This window comes from Scyliorhinus torazame, chromosome 3, assembly GCF_047496885.1.
Source record: "Scyliorhinus torazame isolate Kashiwa2021f chromosome 3, sScyTor2.1, whole genome shotgun sequence".
NCBI lineage: Eukaryota > Metazoa > Chordata > Chondrichthyes > Carcharhiniformes > Scyliorhinidae > Scyliorhinus > Scyliorhinus torazame.
In genome coordinates, this window is record NC_092709.1 from 137,432,155 (window position 1) to 137,450,160 (window position 18,006).

At 43.3% G+C, this 18,006-nt stretch overlaps 1 protein-coding gene across 1 annotated transcript in view; it reads right to left on the bottom strand.

Annotated features, from left to right (window-relative positions):
- The window catches only part of wdfy3 (WD repeat and FYVE domain containing 3), a 586,950-nt gene that overhangs the window by 236,606 nt on the left and 332,338 nt on the right, over positions 1 to 18,006 (bottom strand). Inside the window, 3 exon segments of the mRNA XM_072496251.1 lie at positions 7,539 to 7,773; positions 10,286 to 10,398; positions 16,949 to 17,163. Of these exon segments, the coding sequence (XP_072352352.1) occupies positions 7,539 to 7,773; positions 10,286 to 10,398; positions 16,949 to 17,163 (563 nt within the window).

The following is an 18,006-nucleotide window of genomic DNA, read 5'->3' on the forward strand; positions in this document are numbered from 1 at the left end:
GTGATCACCACCGGGAGGCACTGAAACACAAAGAGGAATCTCGGGAGGACCACCATCTTAACCGCCTGCACCCTCCCTGCCATTGACAGGGATACCATATCCCATCTCTTGAAATCCTCCTCCATCTGTTCCACCAACCGCGTTAAATTTAACCTATGCAATGTGCCCCAATTCTTAGCTATCTGGATCCCCAGGTAACGAAAGTCCCTTGTTACCTTCCTCAACGGTAGGTCCTCTATTTCTCTACTCTGCTCCCCTGGATGCACCACAAACAACGCACTTTTCCCCATGTTCAATTTATACCCTGAAAAATCCCCAAACTCCCCAAGTATCCGCATTATTTCTGGCATCCCCTCCGCCGGGTCCGCCACGTATAGTAGCAAATCGTCCGCATACAAAGATACCCGGTGCTCTTCTCCTCCCCTAAGTACTCCCCTCCACTTCTTGGAACCCCTCAACGCTATCGCCAGGGGCTCAATCGCCAGTGCAAACAATAATGGGGACAGAGGGCATCCCTGCCTTGTCCCTCTATGGAGCCGAAAATATGCAGATCCCCGTCCATTCGTGACCACGCTCGCCACTGGGGCCCTATACAACAGCTGCACCCATCTAACATACCCCTCTCCAAAACCAAATCTCCTCAACACCTCCCACAAATAATCCCACTCCACTCTATCAAATGCTTTCTCGGCATCCATCGCCACTACTATCTCCGTTTCTCCCTCTGGTGGGGCCATCATCATTACCCCTAACAACCTCCATATATTCGTGTTCAGCTGTCTCCCCTTCACAAACCCAGTTTGGTCCTCGTGGACCACCCCCGGGACACATTCCTCTATTCTCATTGCCATTACCTTGGCATCTACATTTAGGAGGGAAATAGGTCTATAGGACCCGCATTGTAGCGGGTCCTTTTCCTTCTTTAAGAGAAGCGATATCGTTGCTTCAGACATAGTCGGGGGCAATTGTCCCCTTTCCTTTGCCTCATTAAAGGTCCTCGTCAGTACCGGGGCGAGCAAGTCCACATATTTTCTATAGAATTCGACTGGGAATCCATCCGGTCCCGGGGCCTTTCCCGCCTGCGTGCTCCTAATTCCTTTCACCACTTCTTCTACCTCGATCTGTGCTCCCAGTCCCACCCTTTCCTGCTCTTCCACCTTGGGAAATTCCAGCCGATCCAAGAAGCCCATCATTCTCTCCCTCCCATCCGGGGGTTGAGCTTCATATAATTTTTTATAAAATGTCTTGAACACTCCATTCACTCTCTCCGCTCCCCGCTCCATCTCTCCTTCCTCATCCCTCACTCCCCCTATTTCCCTCGCTGCTCCCCTTTTCCTCAATTGGTGTGCCAGCAACCTGCTCGCCTTCTCCCCATATTCGTACTGTACACCCTGTGCCTTCCTCCATTGTGCCTCTGCAGTGCCTGTAGTCAGCAAGTCAAATTCTACATGTAGCCTTTGCCTTTCCCTGTACAGTCCCTCCTCCGGTGCTTCCGCATATTGTCTGTCCACCCTCAAAAGTTCTTGCAGCAACCGCTCCCGTTTCTTACTCTCCTGCTTCCCTTTATGTGCCCTTATTCATAACAGCTCCCCTCTAACCACCGCCTTCAACGCCTCCCAGACCACTCCCACCTGGACCTCCCCATTATCATTGAGTTCCAAGTACTTTTCAATGCACCCCCTCACCCTTAGACACACCCCCTCATCTGCCATTAGTCCCATGTCCATTCTCCAGGGTGGGCGCCCTCCTGTTTCCTCCCCTATCTCCAAGTCCACCCAGTGTGGAGCGTGATCCGAAATGGCTATAGCCGTATACTCCGTTCCCCTCACCTTCGGGATCAATGCCCTACCCAGCACAAAAGAGTCTATTCGCGAGTAGACTTTATGGACATAGGAGAAAAACGAGAACTCCTTACTCCTAAGTCTGCTAAATCTCCACGGGTCCACACCTCCCATCTGCTCCATAAAATCTTTAAGTACCTTGGCTGCTGCCGGCCTCCTTCCAGTCCTGGACTTCGACCTATCCAGCCCTGGTTCCAACACCGTATTAAAATCTCCCCCCATTATCAGCTTTCCCATCTCTAGGTCCGGAATGCGTCCTAGCATCCGCCTCATAAAATTGGCATCATCCCAGTTCGGGGCATATACGTTTACCAAAACCACCGTCTCCCCCTGTAGTTTGCCACTCACCATCACGTATCTGCCCCCGTTATCCGCCACTATAGTCTTTGCCTCGAACATTACCCGCTTCCCCACTAATATAGCCACCCCCCTGTTTTTCGCATCTAGCCCCGAATGGAACACCTGCCCCACCCATCCTTTGCGTAGCCTAACCTGGTCTATCAGTTTCAGGTGCGTTTCCTGTAACATAACCACATCTGCCTTAAGTTTCTTAAGGTGTGCGAGTACCCGTGCCCTCTTTATCGGCCCGTTCAGCCCTCTCACGTTCCACGTGATCAGCCGAGTTGGGGGGCTTCCTACCCCCCCCCCTTGTCGATTAGCCATCACCTTTTTCCAGCTCCTCACCCGGTTCCCACGCAGCTGTATCTCCCCCAGGCGGTGCCCCCCCGCCCATCCTCTCCCATACCAGCTCCCCCCTCTCCCCAGCAGCAGCAACCCAGTAATTCCCCCCTCCCACCCCCCCCGCTAGATCCCCCGCTAGCATAATTACTCCCCCCATGTTGCTCCCAGAAGTCAGCAAACTCTGGCTGACCTCGGCTTCCCGCCGTGACCTCGGCTCGCACCATGCGACGCCCCCTCCTTCCTGCTTCTCTATTCCCGCCATGATTATCATAGCGCGGGAACCAAGCCCGCGCTTCTCCCTTGGCCCCGCCCCTAATGGCCAACGCCCCATCTCCTCCACCTCCCCTCCTCCCCCCATCACCACCTGTGGGAGAGAGAAAAGTTACCACATCGCAGGATTAGTACATAAAACCCCTCTTTGCCCCCCACATTCGCCCCACCACTTTGTTCGAACGTTCTTTTTAATAACCCGTTCATTCCAGTTTTTCTTCCACAATAAAAGTCCACGCTTCATCCGCCGTCTCAAAGTAGTGGTGCCTCCCTCGATATGTGACCCACAGTCTTGCCGGTTGCAGCATTCCAAATTTTATCTTCTTTTTATGAAGCACCGCCTTGGCCCGATTAAAGCTCGCCCTCCTTCTCGCCACCTCCGCACTCCAGTCTTGATAAACGCGGATCACCGCGTTCTCCCATTTACTGCTCCGAGTTTTCTTCGCCCATCTAAGGACCATTTCTCTATCCTTAAAACGGAGGAATCTCACCACTATGGCTCTGGGAATTTCTCCTGCTCTTGGTCCTCGCGCCATCACTTGGTATGCTCCCTCCACCTCCAACGGACCCGCCGGGGCCTCCGCTCCCATTAACGAGTGCAGTATCGTGCTCACATATGCCCCGACGCTCGCTCCCTCCACACCTTCAGGAAGACCAAGAATCCTCAGGTTGTTCCTCCTTGCGTTGTTTTCCAGTGCCTCCAACCTTTCCACACATCGTTTCTGATGTGCCTCCTGCGTCTCCGTCTTCACCACCAGGCCCTGTATATCGTCCTCATTCTCGGCAGCCTTTGTCTTCACGACCCGAAGCTCCCGCTCCTGGGTCTTTTGTTCCTCCTTTAGCCCTTCGATCGCCTGTAGTATCGGGGCCAACAGCTCTTTCTTCATTTCCTTTTTGATCTCTTCCACACAGCATTTCAAGAACTCTTGTTGTTCAGGGCCCCATGTGAAACTGCCACCTTCCGACGCCATCTTGGTTTTTGCTTGCCTTCCTTGCCGCTGTTCTAAAGGATCCACTGCAATCTGGCCACTCTCTCCTCCTTTTTCCATCCGTATCCAGGGGGGATTCCCTTCTGGTTTACCGCACAGTGTTTTTAGCCGTCAAAATTGCCGTTGGGGCTCCTATCAAGAGCCCAAAAGTCCGTTTCACAGGGAGCTGCCGAAACGTGCGACTCAGCTGGTCATCGCCGCACCCGGAAGTCAATAACATCTGTTATAACAACTCAAAATAATGTTCTAATTTTATTTCGCTCTTACAGGAAGTAGATACTGTTTGCCACCATGCTGTATCGCAGAAAAAAACCCAGGCACCTGAAGGAAAACCTGTCTTACCGCTGAGATGTCGGAGGTGGGAACGAACAATGCCCCCCCCCCCCGACAGCAATGCGGTAAGGTTAATCTGCAACCGCCTGTCAAAGACGACCAGCGACTGGGTAAACGCTGGTGACTCTCGTGAGTGGACGGTCAGATACAACTCAAAATAAGTAATTGGCTGCAAGTACTCTGGAATGTTCAATGGATATGAGGTGTGCTTCCCCCCCCCCCCCCCCCCATTCGTTCATGGGATTTGAGCATCACTGGCAAGGTTTGCATTTATTTCCCATCATTATTAGCCCTTGAGCTTGCGGTGGCGACATAAGTGGTAATGCCACTGAACTAGCAATCCAAAAGTCCAGGCTAATGTCCTGGGGACACGAGGTCAAATCTCACCACAGCAGCTAATGGAATTTGAATGCAATTGATAAATCTGGAATTAAAAGCTATTCTCAGTAATGGTGATCATGACAGCTACAATTAATTGTTGTAGAAATCCATCAGGTTCACAAATGGTGAATGTTTTGAACATAGAACATACAGTGCAGGAGGCCATTCGGCCCATCGGGTCTGCACCGACCCACCTAAGCCCTCACTTCCACCCCATCCCCATAACCCAATAACCCCTCCTAACCCCTTTTGGTCACTAAGGGCAATTTATCATGGCCAATCCACCTAACCTGCACGTCTTTGGACTGTGGGAGGAAACCGGAGCACCCGGAGGAAACCCACGCAGGCACGGGGAGAACGTGCAGACTCCGCACAGACAGTGACCCAGCTGGGACCCTGGAGCTGTGAAGCCACAGTGCTATCCACTTGTGCTACCGTGCTGTTGTTGAAGCAGTATGCATCTAGGCAAGTGTAGAGCAATCCATCTGTAAGGGCCCTTCCTGTTGATTCTCTTATTTCCCATTTCTTTATTTTTTGTTATTATCATTTTGATCCATGGATGCTTAATGGTCATTTATCTTTAAGGGAAGTGAGGAATTCAGAAGTTATAAAAGAGAACGCTGTGCTAGCCTTCGGACAGTAGAATTCAGACTTTTCAGCACCCAAGTAGCTGTTAGAACTCAGTTCAATTGGTTTGCTGGTGGCCAATGAATTGGCCAAAAAGTCATATTCTGCCCGGTAACAGGTGGTGATTGGACCCTGCCCGAGTGGGATGAATTTTTCCAGAGAGCCAATGAAGGACAGTCGGGTCCCTGGATGCTCAGAGAAAAGAAGCTCCTCTCTCTTGTTTTCTCCAGAAAAGCTACATGGCTGTTGTATTTCTGAAGCTGCAGTGACCTGTATGAATCTACAGTGAAATCATTACCGACAGAAAGCAAAAACCTCAAACTAAAAGTCTAAATTGAAGTAAGGGGTGCTAGAAGACCTCTATCTGAAACAAAAACTCTTGTCATTTTACACCCCTCTTTTCCCCTCTGTTTGTCTGTCTTGTGTGTGTGTGTATAGAGATGGGGTGGTTAGGAATTAGATAATAGTTAACCTGTAATATTTGCTGCATATTTAATCCTATTTATTGTTATTAATAAAAGTGTTTAAATTTGAAAATCTGGTGGCATTAGTTATTGGGAAGCCAAGTGCCAAAAACCTCAGATGTTTTTCGAAGAATTATTTATTAATTTCAATTGTGCTGCGACTCTGGGGCTGAAACTGACTGCACATTAGCCTAAGGGCCGTAACACATCACGGCTTGTTGATGGTGGACAAGCTTTGGGGAGTAGAAGGCAAGTTACATGCTGCAGAATTCCAAGCTTCTGACCTACTCTACTGCGTGACCACAGTATGGCAGGCACAGTAAAATTCCTGGTCAATGGTAACCCCCAGGATGTTGATGTGGGGGATTCACCAATGGAAATGTCATGGAGAGATGGTTATGTTCTTTCTTGATGCAGATGGTCATTGTTTGACATTTATATGGGACAAATGTTACTTGTCACTTACCAGCTCAAGCCTAAACATTGTCCAGGTCTCGGTGCATGCAGACACAGACTGCTTCAGATCCAAAGAGTTGCGAATGGTACTGAGAACTGCAATGGTTGGCTAACTTCCCTACTTCTAACCTTATGCTTGAGAGAAGGTCACCGATGAAGTAGCAGTTGATGAAAACAGATTAAGATGGTTGGGCCTAGGACACTACCCTGAGGAATTCTTGCAGAAATATCCTGGGGCTGAGATGATTGGTCTCCCAACAACCACAACCATCTTCCTTTATGCTAGGTATGATTCCAACCATAGGAGATTTTTCACCTGATTGCCATGGATTTTAATTTTGCTCGAGCTTCTCAATGCCACACTGTCCAATGCTGTCTTGATTTCCAGTGCAGCCACTCCCACCTCACCTATGGAATTCAGCTCTTTTGTCCATGTTTGAAGTAAGATTGTAATGAGGTCTGGAGTAAAATGGCCCTAGCAAAACCCAAAATGAGCACCGGTGAGTAAGTTGTTGCTAAGTAGATGTCGCTGGCAACGACACCTTCTGTCACTTCATCGACAAGTGAGAGTGGATTGACGTGGCTGTAATTGGCGGGGCAGTGGGTGATCAAAAAAAGGAAGAACGCTCCCAATGGATAATGGGATCTGTCATATGATCAAGCGCCCTCAAATTTTGATCTTGCATATTGGTCCAGTAATATGTCAGAACCAGAAATGAAGGCAGGTACAATACTAACAACAAACTTGATTCATGTCTAACAGGCGATATTCGGTTGTACAATGTATCAATGCCTCATGTAAAGCTCTTGTGCACAAACGTTCTGCCAGATAATCGGAGCACAAATGATTAAGATTTCACTATTCTGCATTGATTTTTTTTCAAATAAATTTAGAATACCCAATTCATTTTTTCCAATTCAGGGGCAATTTAGCGTGACCAATCCACCTAGCCTGCATATCTTTGGGTTGTGGGGGCGAAACCCACACAAGCACGGGGAGAATGTGCAAACTCCACACGGACAGTGGCCCAGAGCCGGGATCGAACCTGGGACCTCTGCGCCGTGAGGCAACAGGGCTAACCCACTGCCCCACCGTGCTGCCCGTCTTATTCTGCATTCATAATGTGAATGTCTACTTTTAACAATTGTTTCATTAAAATTTCTGCTTACAATTCATACAAATTCAACATACAAAGAAGCATTGACAGTGACTATGGAAAATGATGAGGGTTTATTCTGAATTCATGGACATAAAATTGAAAATAATTATACTTTACAGTATTTACCAAGCTTATAAATTTAGTGCCCTTATTTGCGATACACAAATTTCTCAATGTGCAGATAGAATTAAACTACCTGAAATCTTGATTCTAAACATTTTTCTATAAAACTGATCCCTCATTCCTTATTTTAATAAGCCATAAGATATAAAGTATCATCAATCATGATCGGTAGATTGTAATTATGTCAAGTTTTACATGCAAGATATTACTCACCCAAAGCCTTCCAGGGCCGTATCGAACTCCACAAATGCTGGGGTGACCGATGAACCATTAAGCCTAATATCATGTGGCGTTGTCATGGAGACTAAGCACTTCACCCTGGTCAGAGGTACTGTGCTTCCTTCTGCCCCTTTGAGCAAGCTTTTGCTAATCCTGTAGTGAGTGTTATCTTCATTCAAGCTGAATACAATATCAGGACCAAATCCATCCAGAGACATGATCATACTCCCTGAGGTGCATCAGTACAATGTTAAAAAAAAACACAGGGACTAGTTAAGGATATTCAAATAGGGTATATAACCAGTTATTTTTTTCTTTGATGCCAATCCACTCACTCACGCACGCACGCACACACACAACCTGCTGTAACAGATCAAACAACTATTGCAGAACCTGCTAGATTTTAGTTCAATTAATTCCAACAGAACAAGAATTGAGCGTGCTCTAAACAGGTTGCTGATCTGCTTCAGCCAAGGTACCACATGGATCGTTGAAAATTACGCTAGATGAATTATGGCCATAGTTTTCAGGCGAAGTGGGATGAAAAGGTAGGGGATAAATGAATGATTGGGTCCCCAGTTTAAAGTCATATAGTAATTTTTATATAATACTTGGATTTCATATTTTTACACATTACAAAAGTGAGGATAATTTTAGATGCAGGGAAGTTGTACTGATTCAAGCATAGGAGTTCCTCTGCTAAAGAAAAATTGTTGAGGTCTAATGCAAGATATAGGTACTCAAAAAGGCAGCTGGAAATCAGATCTTTGAGGATGTGTGAATAATATGATGCAAATCATCTCAGAAAAGTGTTCTGATCACACAAACATCAGATATTGAGAGTGAACCTCGAGGATTTGGAGCTGGAAAACAGCATTGTTATGACACAAAAGCACTGAAGGAAGCGGAAACAATGGAGATTTTGGGTGAATTAAGGTTGATAAGAGAAACAAGGCAGAAACTCTCTGAAGCCACCCAAGAGATTAGATTAGCAGACATTAGCCTCTATCCAGCACTGAAAAGGTAATAAATCTCAAAAAAAATTAGAATTTAAAAAAATCAGAGATTCAAAACTGATGAGCAGAAAAAAAAGAGCAAATATTTTGTAAATATACTTCCTCCAGATATTTACAAGGGAAGAAGTGGGCTACCTGTGCTCACCATCAAAGCCAATGACTTTTATAAAGTAGATGAAAGTTCCAGACGGGTTAAATGGGTTCATAAAAAATATCCCATTTATTCCAGAACAGAGAAACTGGGAAAGCAATTTGAACCACTGATAAGCATCATGAGGAAGTCATTGAACACAGTGGAGGTACCAGAAGTAATACAACTTCAACAACAATGGAACGGTGTAATGATAATAGTAGTTTCCATTACAGAAATCAATGACCTTTATAACAGAAAACAAGAAAACAGTTGACATAAAAATGTGACAACAGGAAATAAGTTTTTATGGATATGAATCATACAGAGGCACTATTTATTTAAGAAAGAAATTATACAAGTAGGAAGGGATAAGCACCAACTTTCAAAATGCAGACTCCTGTGAGGTGATCGTCTGCTTCAGGAGTTCGACATTTGGAAAATCAGCCTGATAATGTTCACATTGCATCTTCCAAGATTAAATTATTCTGTCTCACTTGCATAGAGGTAAATATTATGATTAAGTGCTCAGCGCAGAGCTATACTGGATGGAACTGCATAATGGGATATCAGGTATGGAAAAGAGTACATTAATTTTTCAACCACATTATTTCCTGTACAAGAATTCAGTGAACTGCACTTACATAGAACATATAGTGCAGAAGGAGGCCATTCGGCCCATCAAGTCTGCACCGACCCACTTAAGCCCTCACTTCCACCCTATCCCCGTAACCCAATAACCCCACCTAACCTTTTTGGTCGCTAAGGGCAATTTATCATGGCCAAACCAACCAACCTGCATGTCTTTGGACTGTGGGAGGAAACCGGAGCACCCGGAAGAAACCCACGCAGAAACGGGGAGAACGTGCAGACTCCGCACAGTGACCCAGCGGGGAATCGAACCTGGGACCCTGGCGCTGTGAAGCCACAGTGCTATCCATTTGTGCTACCATGCTGCCCTACAGGTTTCTCCTGTTTCTTTAGGTGTACCTCTGTTGCCATATTGAAATAATGTAATAACTAATTCAGTAAAAGCAACATAGTGAAGAGATGCAAGGCATCCGAATGGCCTCCTGCTGCACTGTAAATTCTGTGATAAAATATTTTCTATATTTCTAAAATATTTTTTAAAATTTAATTTTAACATTAAATAACTTTAGGTGCAATTTAATTGGGTTGTTAGCCCAGATGTTATGGCACTGGGCCATTAATCCAGCGATTCTGCTATCACAAAATGGGAAATTCAATGCAGTAAATTCTGACGAAATTACCACAAAAACTGCCAGAATATTACAAAATTTTAACTGGTTCACAAATGTACTTCAGGGAAGGAAATCTGCCACCCCTACCTGGTCTGGCTTACATGTAACGTTAATGTCACACTGACATGGTTGACTCTCAATGCCCTCAGAGCAATTATGGATGGACAATAAATGTGGCCTTACTAGTGCCCACCATATCCAGAGAACAGATTTTAAATTAATATATTTGTTTTGAAGATATTATTCAAAACAAATGTGAAAGTTATCAAATTCTATTTAAACACTTTGCACAAAAATATTACACAATGTGTAACTATGTATCTTATAGCATACCTCTCATATCTGATTCGCAACTTAAAGAGCTTGGTTTGTGGACCCTATACACACTTATCAACTTCTTATCCCAGGCCCCACAATTCAATGGGTTACCAAGACGGAGAAACTCCCTGAAGGCAATTAATGCAGATAAAATCAATATTAACAGGACAAACAATAATATTTTTAAACATTTCAAATCAATCATTTAAGGAATATTGCAATTCCCCTCTTCATGTTATAGTATAATTGTTTATCATTTTGGTTTATTTACAAATATACCGATCCCAGCAAACCAGTTTTATCATTTTTCATAAATTAATAGCAATTAAATACTACACATTTTTAAGTACAAACCTGTCTGTTGTTGAACTATGTCCAGGCTAATTAGGACCAAAGAAAAATGTGACAGGCAACATGCTTCCACCAACATTTTTTTGACAATTGGGCGAATGAAAAAGAACAGATAACTGTCCCTTCAATTTCTCCTCAGCGTTCTGAGGAGTCACCAGGGTTTTGGTCAATATTTCCCACACCAAGAAGTCATTCACTTAAAGGAACTTAAGAATTCCCGACCTCCTATAGTAAGAGCCGATTTTGAAGACCAGAGGGTAAAGAGTGCAAGGCAGACAGCAATTATGGCTGACGATTATGAGCAAATCCATAAGTTTAAACCTTTGTTCCGTCACCCCCATAAAAGGAAAGCTGGTAGCCACGGTAAGAAATGGATAGCTGGGAATGCTCTAAGGTCTCCTAGTCAGGCCAGGAAGGAAGGTTCTGAAGGTGGAGGTGAAATTTGGAAGCCTAGATGTTACCATTGTAACAAGGTGGGACATGTTTGTTCAGCATGTTGGAAGTTGCAAGGAAAGCCTGTGGGACTTGCTGGAGATCATAAAGAGGATTACGAAAAGGGAATAAAAGTGGAGAATACTACAGGGCAGACTGCAGCTTTGGCTGGACTTAGGAAATTGGAGGTAAACATTGCTGTGGGAGCAGGTATAAGGAATGAGGTAGCTGAGATTTATGCCGGGTCTTTGTATAAGAGGAAGGTCACCCTTTTTTTTTCCATCAGCTGATATGCCCAAACCCATAACTATCTTAATGGACACAGGTGCTATTCAGACACTTGTATTGGAGGAGGATGGATTTGGTATTCCCTCCAGAGAGCTCAATGGAAGCTGAAGTATTAGTGAATAAGATAGGTAGAAATTGAATTCCAGTTCCATTGTATAAAGTACAATTGGGAGTGATTTGGTGTCGGGTGCAGTAGTTGTTGGAATGATTAAGAACTTCCCACTAGGAGTAGACTTACTTTTGGGAATGATTTGGCAGGAGTGAAGGTTGCAGCTTCATCCATGATTACAGAGAGTCCGAGGAAAGTACTGCAAATAGCGCATGAGATGTCAATGGCAGGGCATGTAGGAGTTAGAAAAGCTCATTGGGCAGTAAGTGACTCAAAGAAGGAAATGTGAAAGATGTTGATCACATATCAAATGACAATGGTAGTAAATCTGATTCAACTGATATTGATGAAATTATCTTCATGGGAATGATTCCTCACAGATTTTTATGAAGATAAAAGCTAGTAGAGAACCATATTCTGAAAATTCAAAGCCCATAGGTGACCATAAGAAAGAGGAGTCCGAATCTAATAGTATTAACAGCATTGAAGAGTCAGAGAGTTTTGAATTTGAATTTGGTTCGGATTATGAAGTAATGATAAACTGCTATTACTGAATAGACCTGTCACCAACTGATCTTGAACAAATGGCAATTAATTCTTCCGAAGATAGGAATGAAGACAGCAAATTGGAAGAAAGCAAATTAGACTTTTCGAAAAGTAATTTGCTACCATGTCTTGTAGTACACCCATTGCCATTCACTTCAGGTGAATGCCTGCTTTGTAGGAAAGTATACATGACAGCATGGCACAGTTAGTCAGGACAAGGCAATAAGTACTGTGAAGTGATACCAAGTGAACGACTGCTAACCCAAAGGTCCACAGTGCCATTTCAATTTTAAAGAAGCAAACAGCAAAGGAGATGAATTAATCAGTAAACAATTAATTTTGAAAATTAAGAGGGAGGTGGATGGAGAGCCATATAGTGGTTCTGTCAATGTATCTGTTAACAAAAACCAGAAAGTTCATGGTGCCAATGAAATGCCATCCTCGATTCTGAAAGCAAAGAAGAACAATTTAACTCTGGAAATTGTTTCAGTCCAGATTACCAAATGGAGATAAGAGCTGTGATTATGAAAATTCCGATGACGTACAAATACAGTCAACCAACTTTGAGAGGATTGAACCCTCAGCTGCACTTGTTGCTGAAGGTAGCCATGTGAAGGATAAGAAAGAATGTAAAGCTAGGGGGGTTTGAAGAGTGTTCACTGGTTAAAAATGAACCAAATATTTCCCTCAGCATTGACAATACTGCTCGCTGTTTAGTTGCAGTAGATCCTTGAACTTTGGTTAAATATTCTTTGGACAATCAGAAAAGACTGCATTACACGAGAATCAGAAAAAGACCGATATAACAAAGAAACCGAAAGAGTATACATGGAGTTTAGGGAAACAGCAGGGTGCACTCTGTTAACTACTCATGGTTTAGACATAAGAAACTCTGAACCAATAATGGCACATCGGTCTCAACTAAAACCATGGAAGCTGGCCGAGTTAGAGACTGAAATACAATGCATGTTGGACACGTTGCAGACACAAGCAAAATGATGTGTTCCACAGAATGCCAAGTAGAGTTTAGGAGATTGATAGCCATGTCGGTGGATGAACCGGTGATGCCCTCCCGGACTTTTTCAGAGAAGTTAAAAACCCGAGTGCAAGATTATTTTGTGGGAGCTTATTGTCACAACAGTTCAATGCTAAAATTGTACATATTCCTTGAAAGAATAACACGATTGCAGATGCTTTGTCACGTGTTTTAAGGGCTGATTAGTTACCAATGTAGAGACTGGGATGGATGTGTGTTTGTGATTTATGTCTTGCATACCTTAATGAAATGCCCATGCCCTGATGTTTCATTCTTCTTTTTTTTTTGAGGGGGGGGGGGGGGGGGGAAGAGAAGAGGTATGTAAGGCTCCTTCCTGTTCCTTCTTGTTTATTCCCCTTCTATTCCTTTACTTCCTCCTTTCTTCTATTTTTGCCATTACATTTTTAATTCATGGATGATTTGTGGACAATGTATCTTTAAGGAAGCCTGCCATTTAAGCAAGAGAAAGCAGTGGCCTGTGCCTTTAGTTCAAATGGAAGATCCAGAAGGTTGTTCCGATTTAAATTGTAGACCAGCACATTGACAAAGATTTGCTGGGACTCCGTTTGACTGCTTTGGCTAGTGGGCCCAATATATTGGCTCAAAAGGCTGTGCTCTGCCCAGTAACACGTGGTGATTGAATATTATCCCTCTGGAATGTTTTTCAGAGCCACGAGGTTCCATTTTAGTTTCACTTTTGATTTTGACAGTGGAAGAAAAAGGATCCAGCAACATCCTCTCCAGAAACTGCTGCTTTCAAAAAAAGATCTAGCTAACTCTCTCTCCAGTAAGCCTGTGGGCATTGGATTCCTGAAAATAGGGCCTGAAGGAAGGCACAAACTGAGAGCAAGCCTAATGAAACAGCGACTCCGTCTCTCCAGGAAAATCATGAGTACAGGCTGTAAAATCAGGACTGTGATTCCCAAGCTTACTGGGGAGAAAGCCTGCAAGAGACCATCATCCGAAGCAAAGACTCTTTTCTCTTTCATTTAAATTCCCCCCTACCCATGTTTGTTTGTCTCGTGTGTGAAGAGGGTGGGGGGAAGCAGGTGACAGTAAGCATTAGGTACTTCTTAGTATTTTAATAAACTGTATCATCTGCTTATATGCACCATTATTCCGGTTACAAATAAAGAGTAACTGTGTTTCAACTTACAACCTGGCGACTGTAATTCATGGGCAGCCAAGGGCCGAAGTTTCCGGACTTTTTATAAGAATTATTTGTTAATTTACTTTTGTTGCAACTCCAGGTACGTGGGGCTGGAATTGACCGCACACTTGCCCAAGATGGTGCAACAAAACTCTGTAACATATGACCCAAGGGGAGTCAAAGGCATAATCAAGAAAATGGGTGCTGAACCACTGAAAAAGATGTTAGGAACAGGTGACAAAACACTTCGCCAAAGAGGTGGATTTAAAGAGATTCTTAAAGAAGGAGAGGGAGGTTGTGAGGCAGAGAGGTTTGACTAGGGAATTGCAGTCCCATGACCTAAGTGGTTGAGGACACCGATGAGTCATCATGCCGGAGCGATGGAAGGAAGGATATGCAAGAGGGTAAGTCTGGGTCGGGGGGGGAGGGGGGGGGAGAGACGGTGTTTGTTGGGTTCGAGGACGTTGCAGAGATGGGCAAGTCCATGAAGCTGCCTAGGTCAGAGTGAAAGAGGAAGCTGTGAGACACTTAATGGATTAAAAATTGATAGAGTAGATATTAGATAGGTTGCTGTAGTTAAAGCTGATGAATCACCAGGACGAGATAAGAGGGATCCAAAGATACTAAGGAAAGGAATAGGAAATTGCAGAGGCACTGACCATAATTTTCCAATACTCCTTAGATACATGTGATTACAGAGGGCTGGAGAATTGCAAATGTTACACCCTTGTTCAAAAGTGGGTACAAGGGTACAAGGATAAGACCAGCAATTACAAACCAGTTTAGACTCTATGGCGACCAATTCTTTTTGAAACGGTAATTCGGAACAAAATTGACAGTCTCTTGGCCAAATCTGGATTAATGAAGAAATGAGGGTATAGATATGTTATGGACAGAAGGGAGGTTTATAGTGGGGTTTTCCAGAGGTCAGTGTTGGAACACAAAATCTTCATAGTACAGAATAATGACATGACATTGATGTATATAGCATAATTTCAAAATTTGCAGGTGACACAAGCTTGCAAGTACTAAGAACTGATGGGCGTTGTAACTTCAAAAGGATATAGGCGATTTGTGGAATGGGCAGCAAGGGAAAATATGAAATTTAATGCAGAGGAGTGTGAAGTGATTTAATTTTGTAGAAAGAACAGAGAGAGACGACATAAAATAAAGGATTTAATTAAAGGGGATGCAGGAGGAGACCTGGAGATATATGTGCACAAATTGATGACGGTGGCAGGAAAGGTTAAGTGCGCAGATACTAAATCAAATGGCATCCTGGGCTTCATAAATAGGGGCATAAAGTCCAAAAGCGAGGAAGTCATGATAAACCTGGATAAACCACTGATTTAGCCTCAACTAGAGTAGTGTGTCCCAGATTTGGGCATCACACTTTAGGAATGGATGTGAAAACATTAGAGTCAACACAGAAGAGATTCACACAAGAATAGTCTCAAAGATGAGGAATCTCAGTTACTTGGATAGATTGAAGAAGCTGGGCTGTTTCTCCTTGGAGAAGAGAATAGTGAGAGGAGATTTGATAGAAGTATTTGAAGTCATGAGTGGTGTGGACAGAATAAAGAGAGAAAAATTGTACCCATTAGTGCAATGAATGAGAGCCAGAGCACACTGCTTTAATTCGACTGGCAAATGAAATAATAGTGGCATAAGGAAAAAGTTATGGCACTACCAGAGAACATGGTGAGGCAAGCTCAATCATTTTGTATTCGTGGTACAAAATGTTGAAAACTTCAGTTAGCTTCATGTTAAAAAGCCTTGCATTATAGGGCGATCCTGGAGCAATGCATAATTTTGGCAGAGGACAGTGAGACTCTGAGGTCAGTTGTTAGCACCTTCGCCCAATTCAGAAGGTTGTAGCTTCAAGTCCCACTCAAGCAGAAGAACCTGGACTGATATTCTTGTGTCATGCTAAGAGAGTGCTGCATAGTCAAATGCACTATCTTTTGGATGAGTCAATAAACTGAGGCTCCTTCTGCTCCTCAGGAGAAACCTAAAGGGTCCCATTGTTTTGAAGAGGAGCAGGCGAGTTAGTCCTAGTCTTCAGGTCATCAATCATCATTCCAATTGTCACTCAAAACAAATTATCTGTTCACTATCACATGTGTGTTTTTGGGAGATAGCAATGCATTAATTGGCTGCCATGTTTTCTACAATTGGACTACTTTCTCAAAATACTTCATGGACCTGTAAATCACTTTGGGACAGAGGTCATGAGAGGGCAGGTCTCTCTTTCAAGTCTTTTTTATGTTGTCCAGAGGATTTGGTGATGGTTAAAACAATTGTTTGCCAGTTATGCTCAAGTTATGTATGGTGGGGGAAAGAAAGGGAGGGGTTGAGGAAGAAAAAGAAGGTGGTGTGGCTATATAAATTCTGCTTATGAAGTTAATGCATCAGTAACAGAATAAAGTGTATTGAAAGTTAGTTGAATTTGAGCTAAGCAGGATGATGGTGGGCGAGAAGCTGGTTTGCCTTTCCAGTAATGTTCGCTTCGCTTAGCATGAGGTTGAAACCCAAAGGTTAGCTGCAATTTGATATTCCTGACAGTTCTGGAAGATAAAGACTGTTGCTGATCTATCAGGTGGCTACTGTCTGAATATTGAGAACATTTAACCAAAGATTTTTTCACTGGAATAAATCACATTCAACTTTTCTAAAATTGCTGTGGTAGATTTCAAATGGACACCAACAACTTAAACATCCTAGATTAATGACCAACTTTACAAGTGAAGTGTGCATACATCCTACCTAAGGACCATTGGTTCTAATGACTGCGAAGCCAATCTCTCAAACATTCTTTGGAGTGGAGGGTGTAGAGGATGGTCTTCATCAGACAGAGCAGAACTACACCTTTGTAGAAGCCGTGCATGAAGTCCTGCTTCACACATTACTTGTTGATTTCTTTCCGAATGAATGAGTGACTGCAAGATATTAGCCACTGCAAGCTGCAGATCTAATGCATGCTAAGAACGACAAGAAAGAAAGGGTTAGAAAGAAAATACAGGTTAGGAATCAACCAACTCCTCCTTGCTTTAGTACAATTTAACTTTAGACCAAGGAGGATCAATCCAGTTTTCTGGCTTTCTGTCAAGGAGGAAGATGTGCAAGTGACCCACTGCATAAAGGATTAAAATAAGGGATTTTTGTTTTGTTTTTTAAAGAAAGAATCCCTAGTTGTATTGACTAACCAGTTGTCCCAGAAAAGGCAGTATCAAATCCAATTGTAATAGTTCCCCCCTCCCTCACCACATGATATTTTAAAATATTGAAATAATCTTCAACAGGAATTAGTATAATTTTTTGCAGCACTTTACAATAATATTTACATCTCCATATTTCTGGCCTACCTTTTCTTCACATTATTAAATAAACTCTTTCAGTACTGAATTCAGTTGTGATGTTTAATTTAATTATTTCTGAAGCTCCGGTAAATTTTGTAAATGCATATATTTAACAATGTTTTATAAACTGCACACAATACTTCAGTTGGCAGTTCTATAGCATTTTTTTCAAATTATAATTTTGTCAGAATGCTAGGTTAACTCTCTGTGCTTTGTGAGCAAAGCTAACTATAGATTTCAATGAAAGTTGACCAGGATTTACATTAAGACCTCAAGAAAAAGAAAAAAAATCATAAAATAACCAAAGGTGGTTAACACTTCTGCAGTACAGACTTCAGGACATCGTTGGCGATGTCACCTTTCAGATTAAACAGCCTACTCTGGTCAAACATGGCAGATTGGTCAAAAAAGTAAAATCTGGGTTTCCGGTGGCAGGGATGTGCTGAGCAGACACAGCAAAGGTGG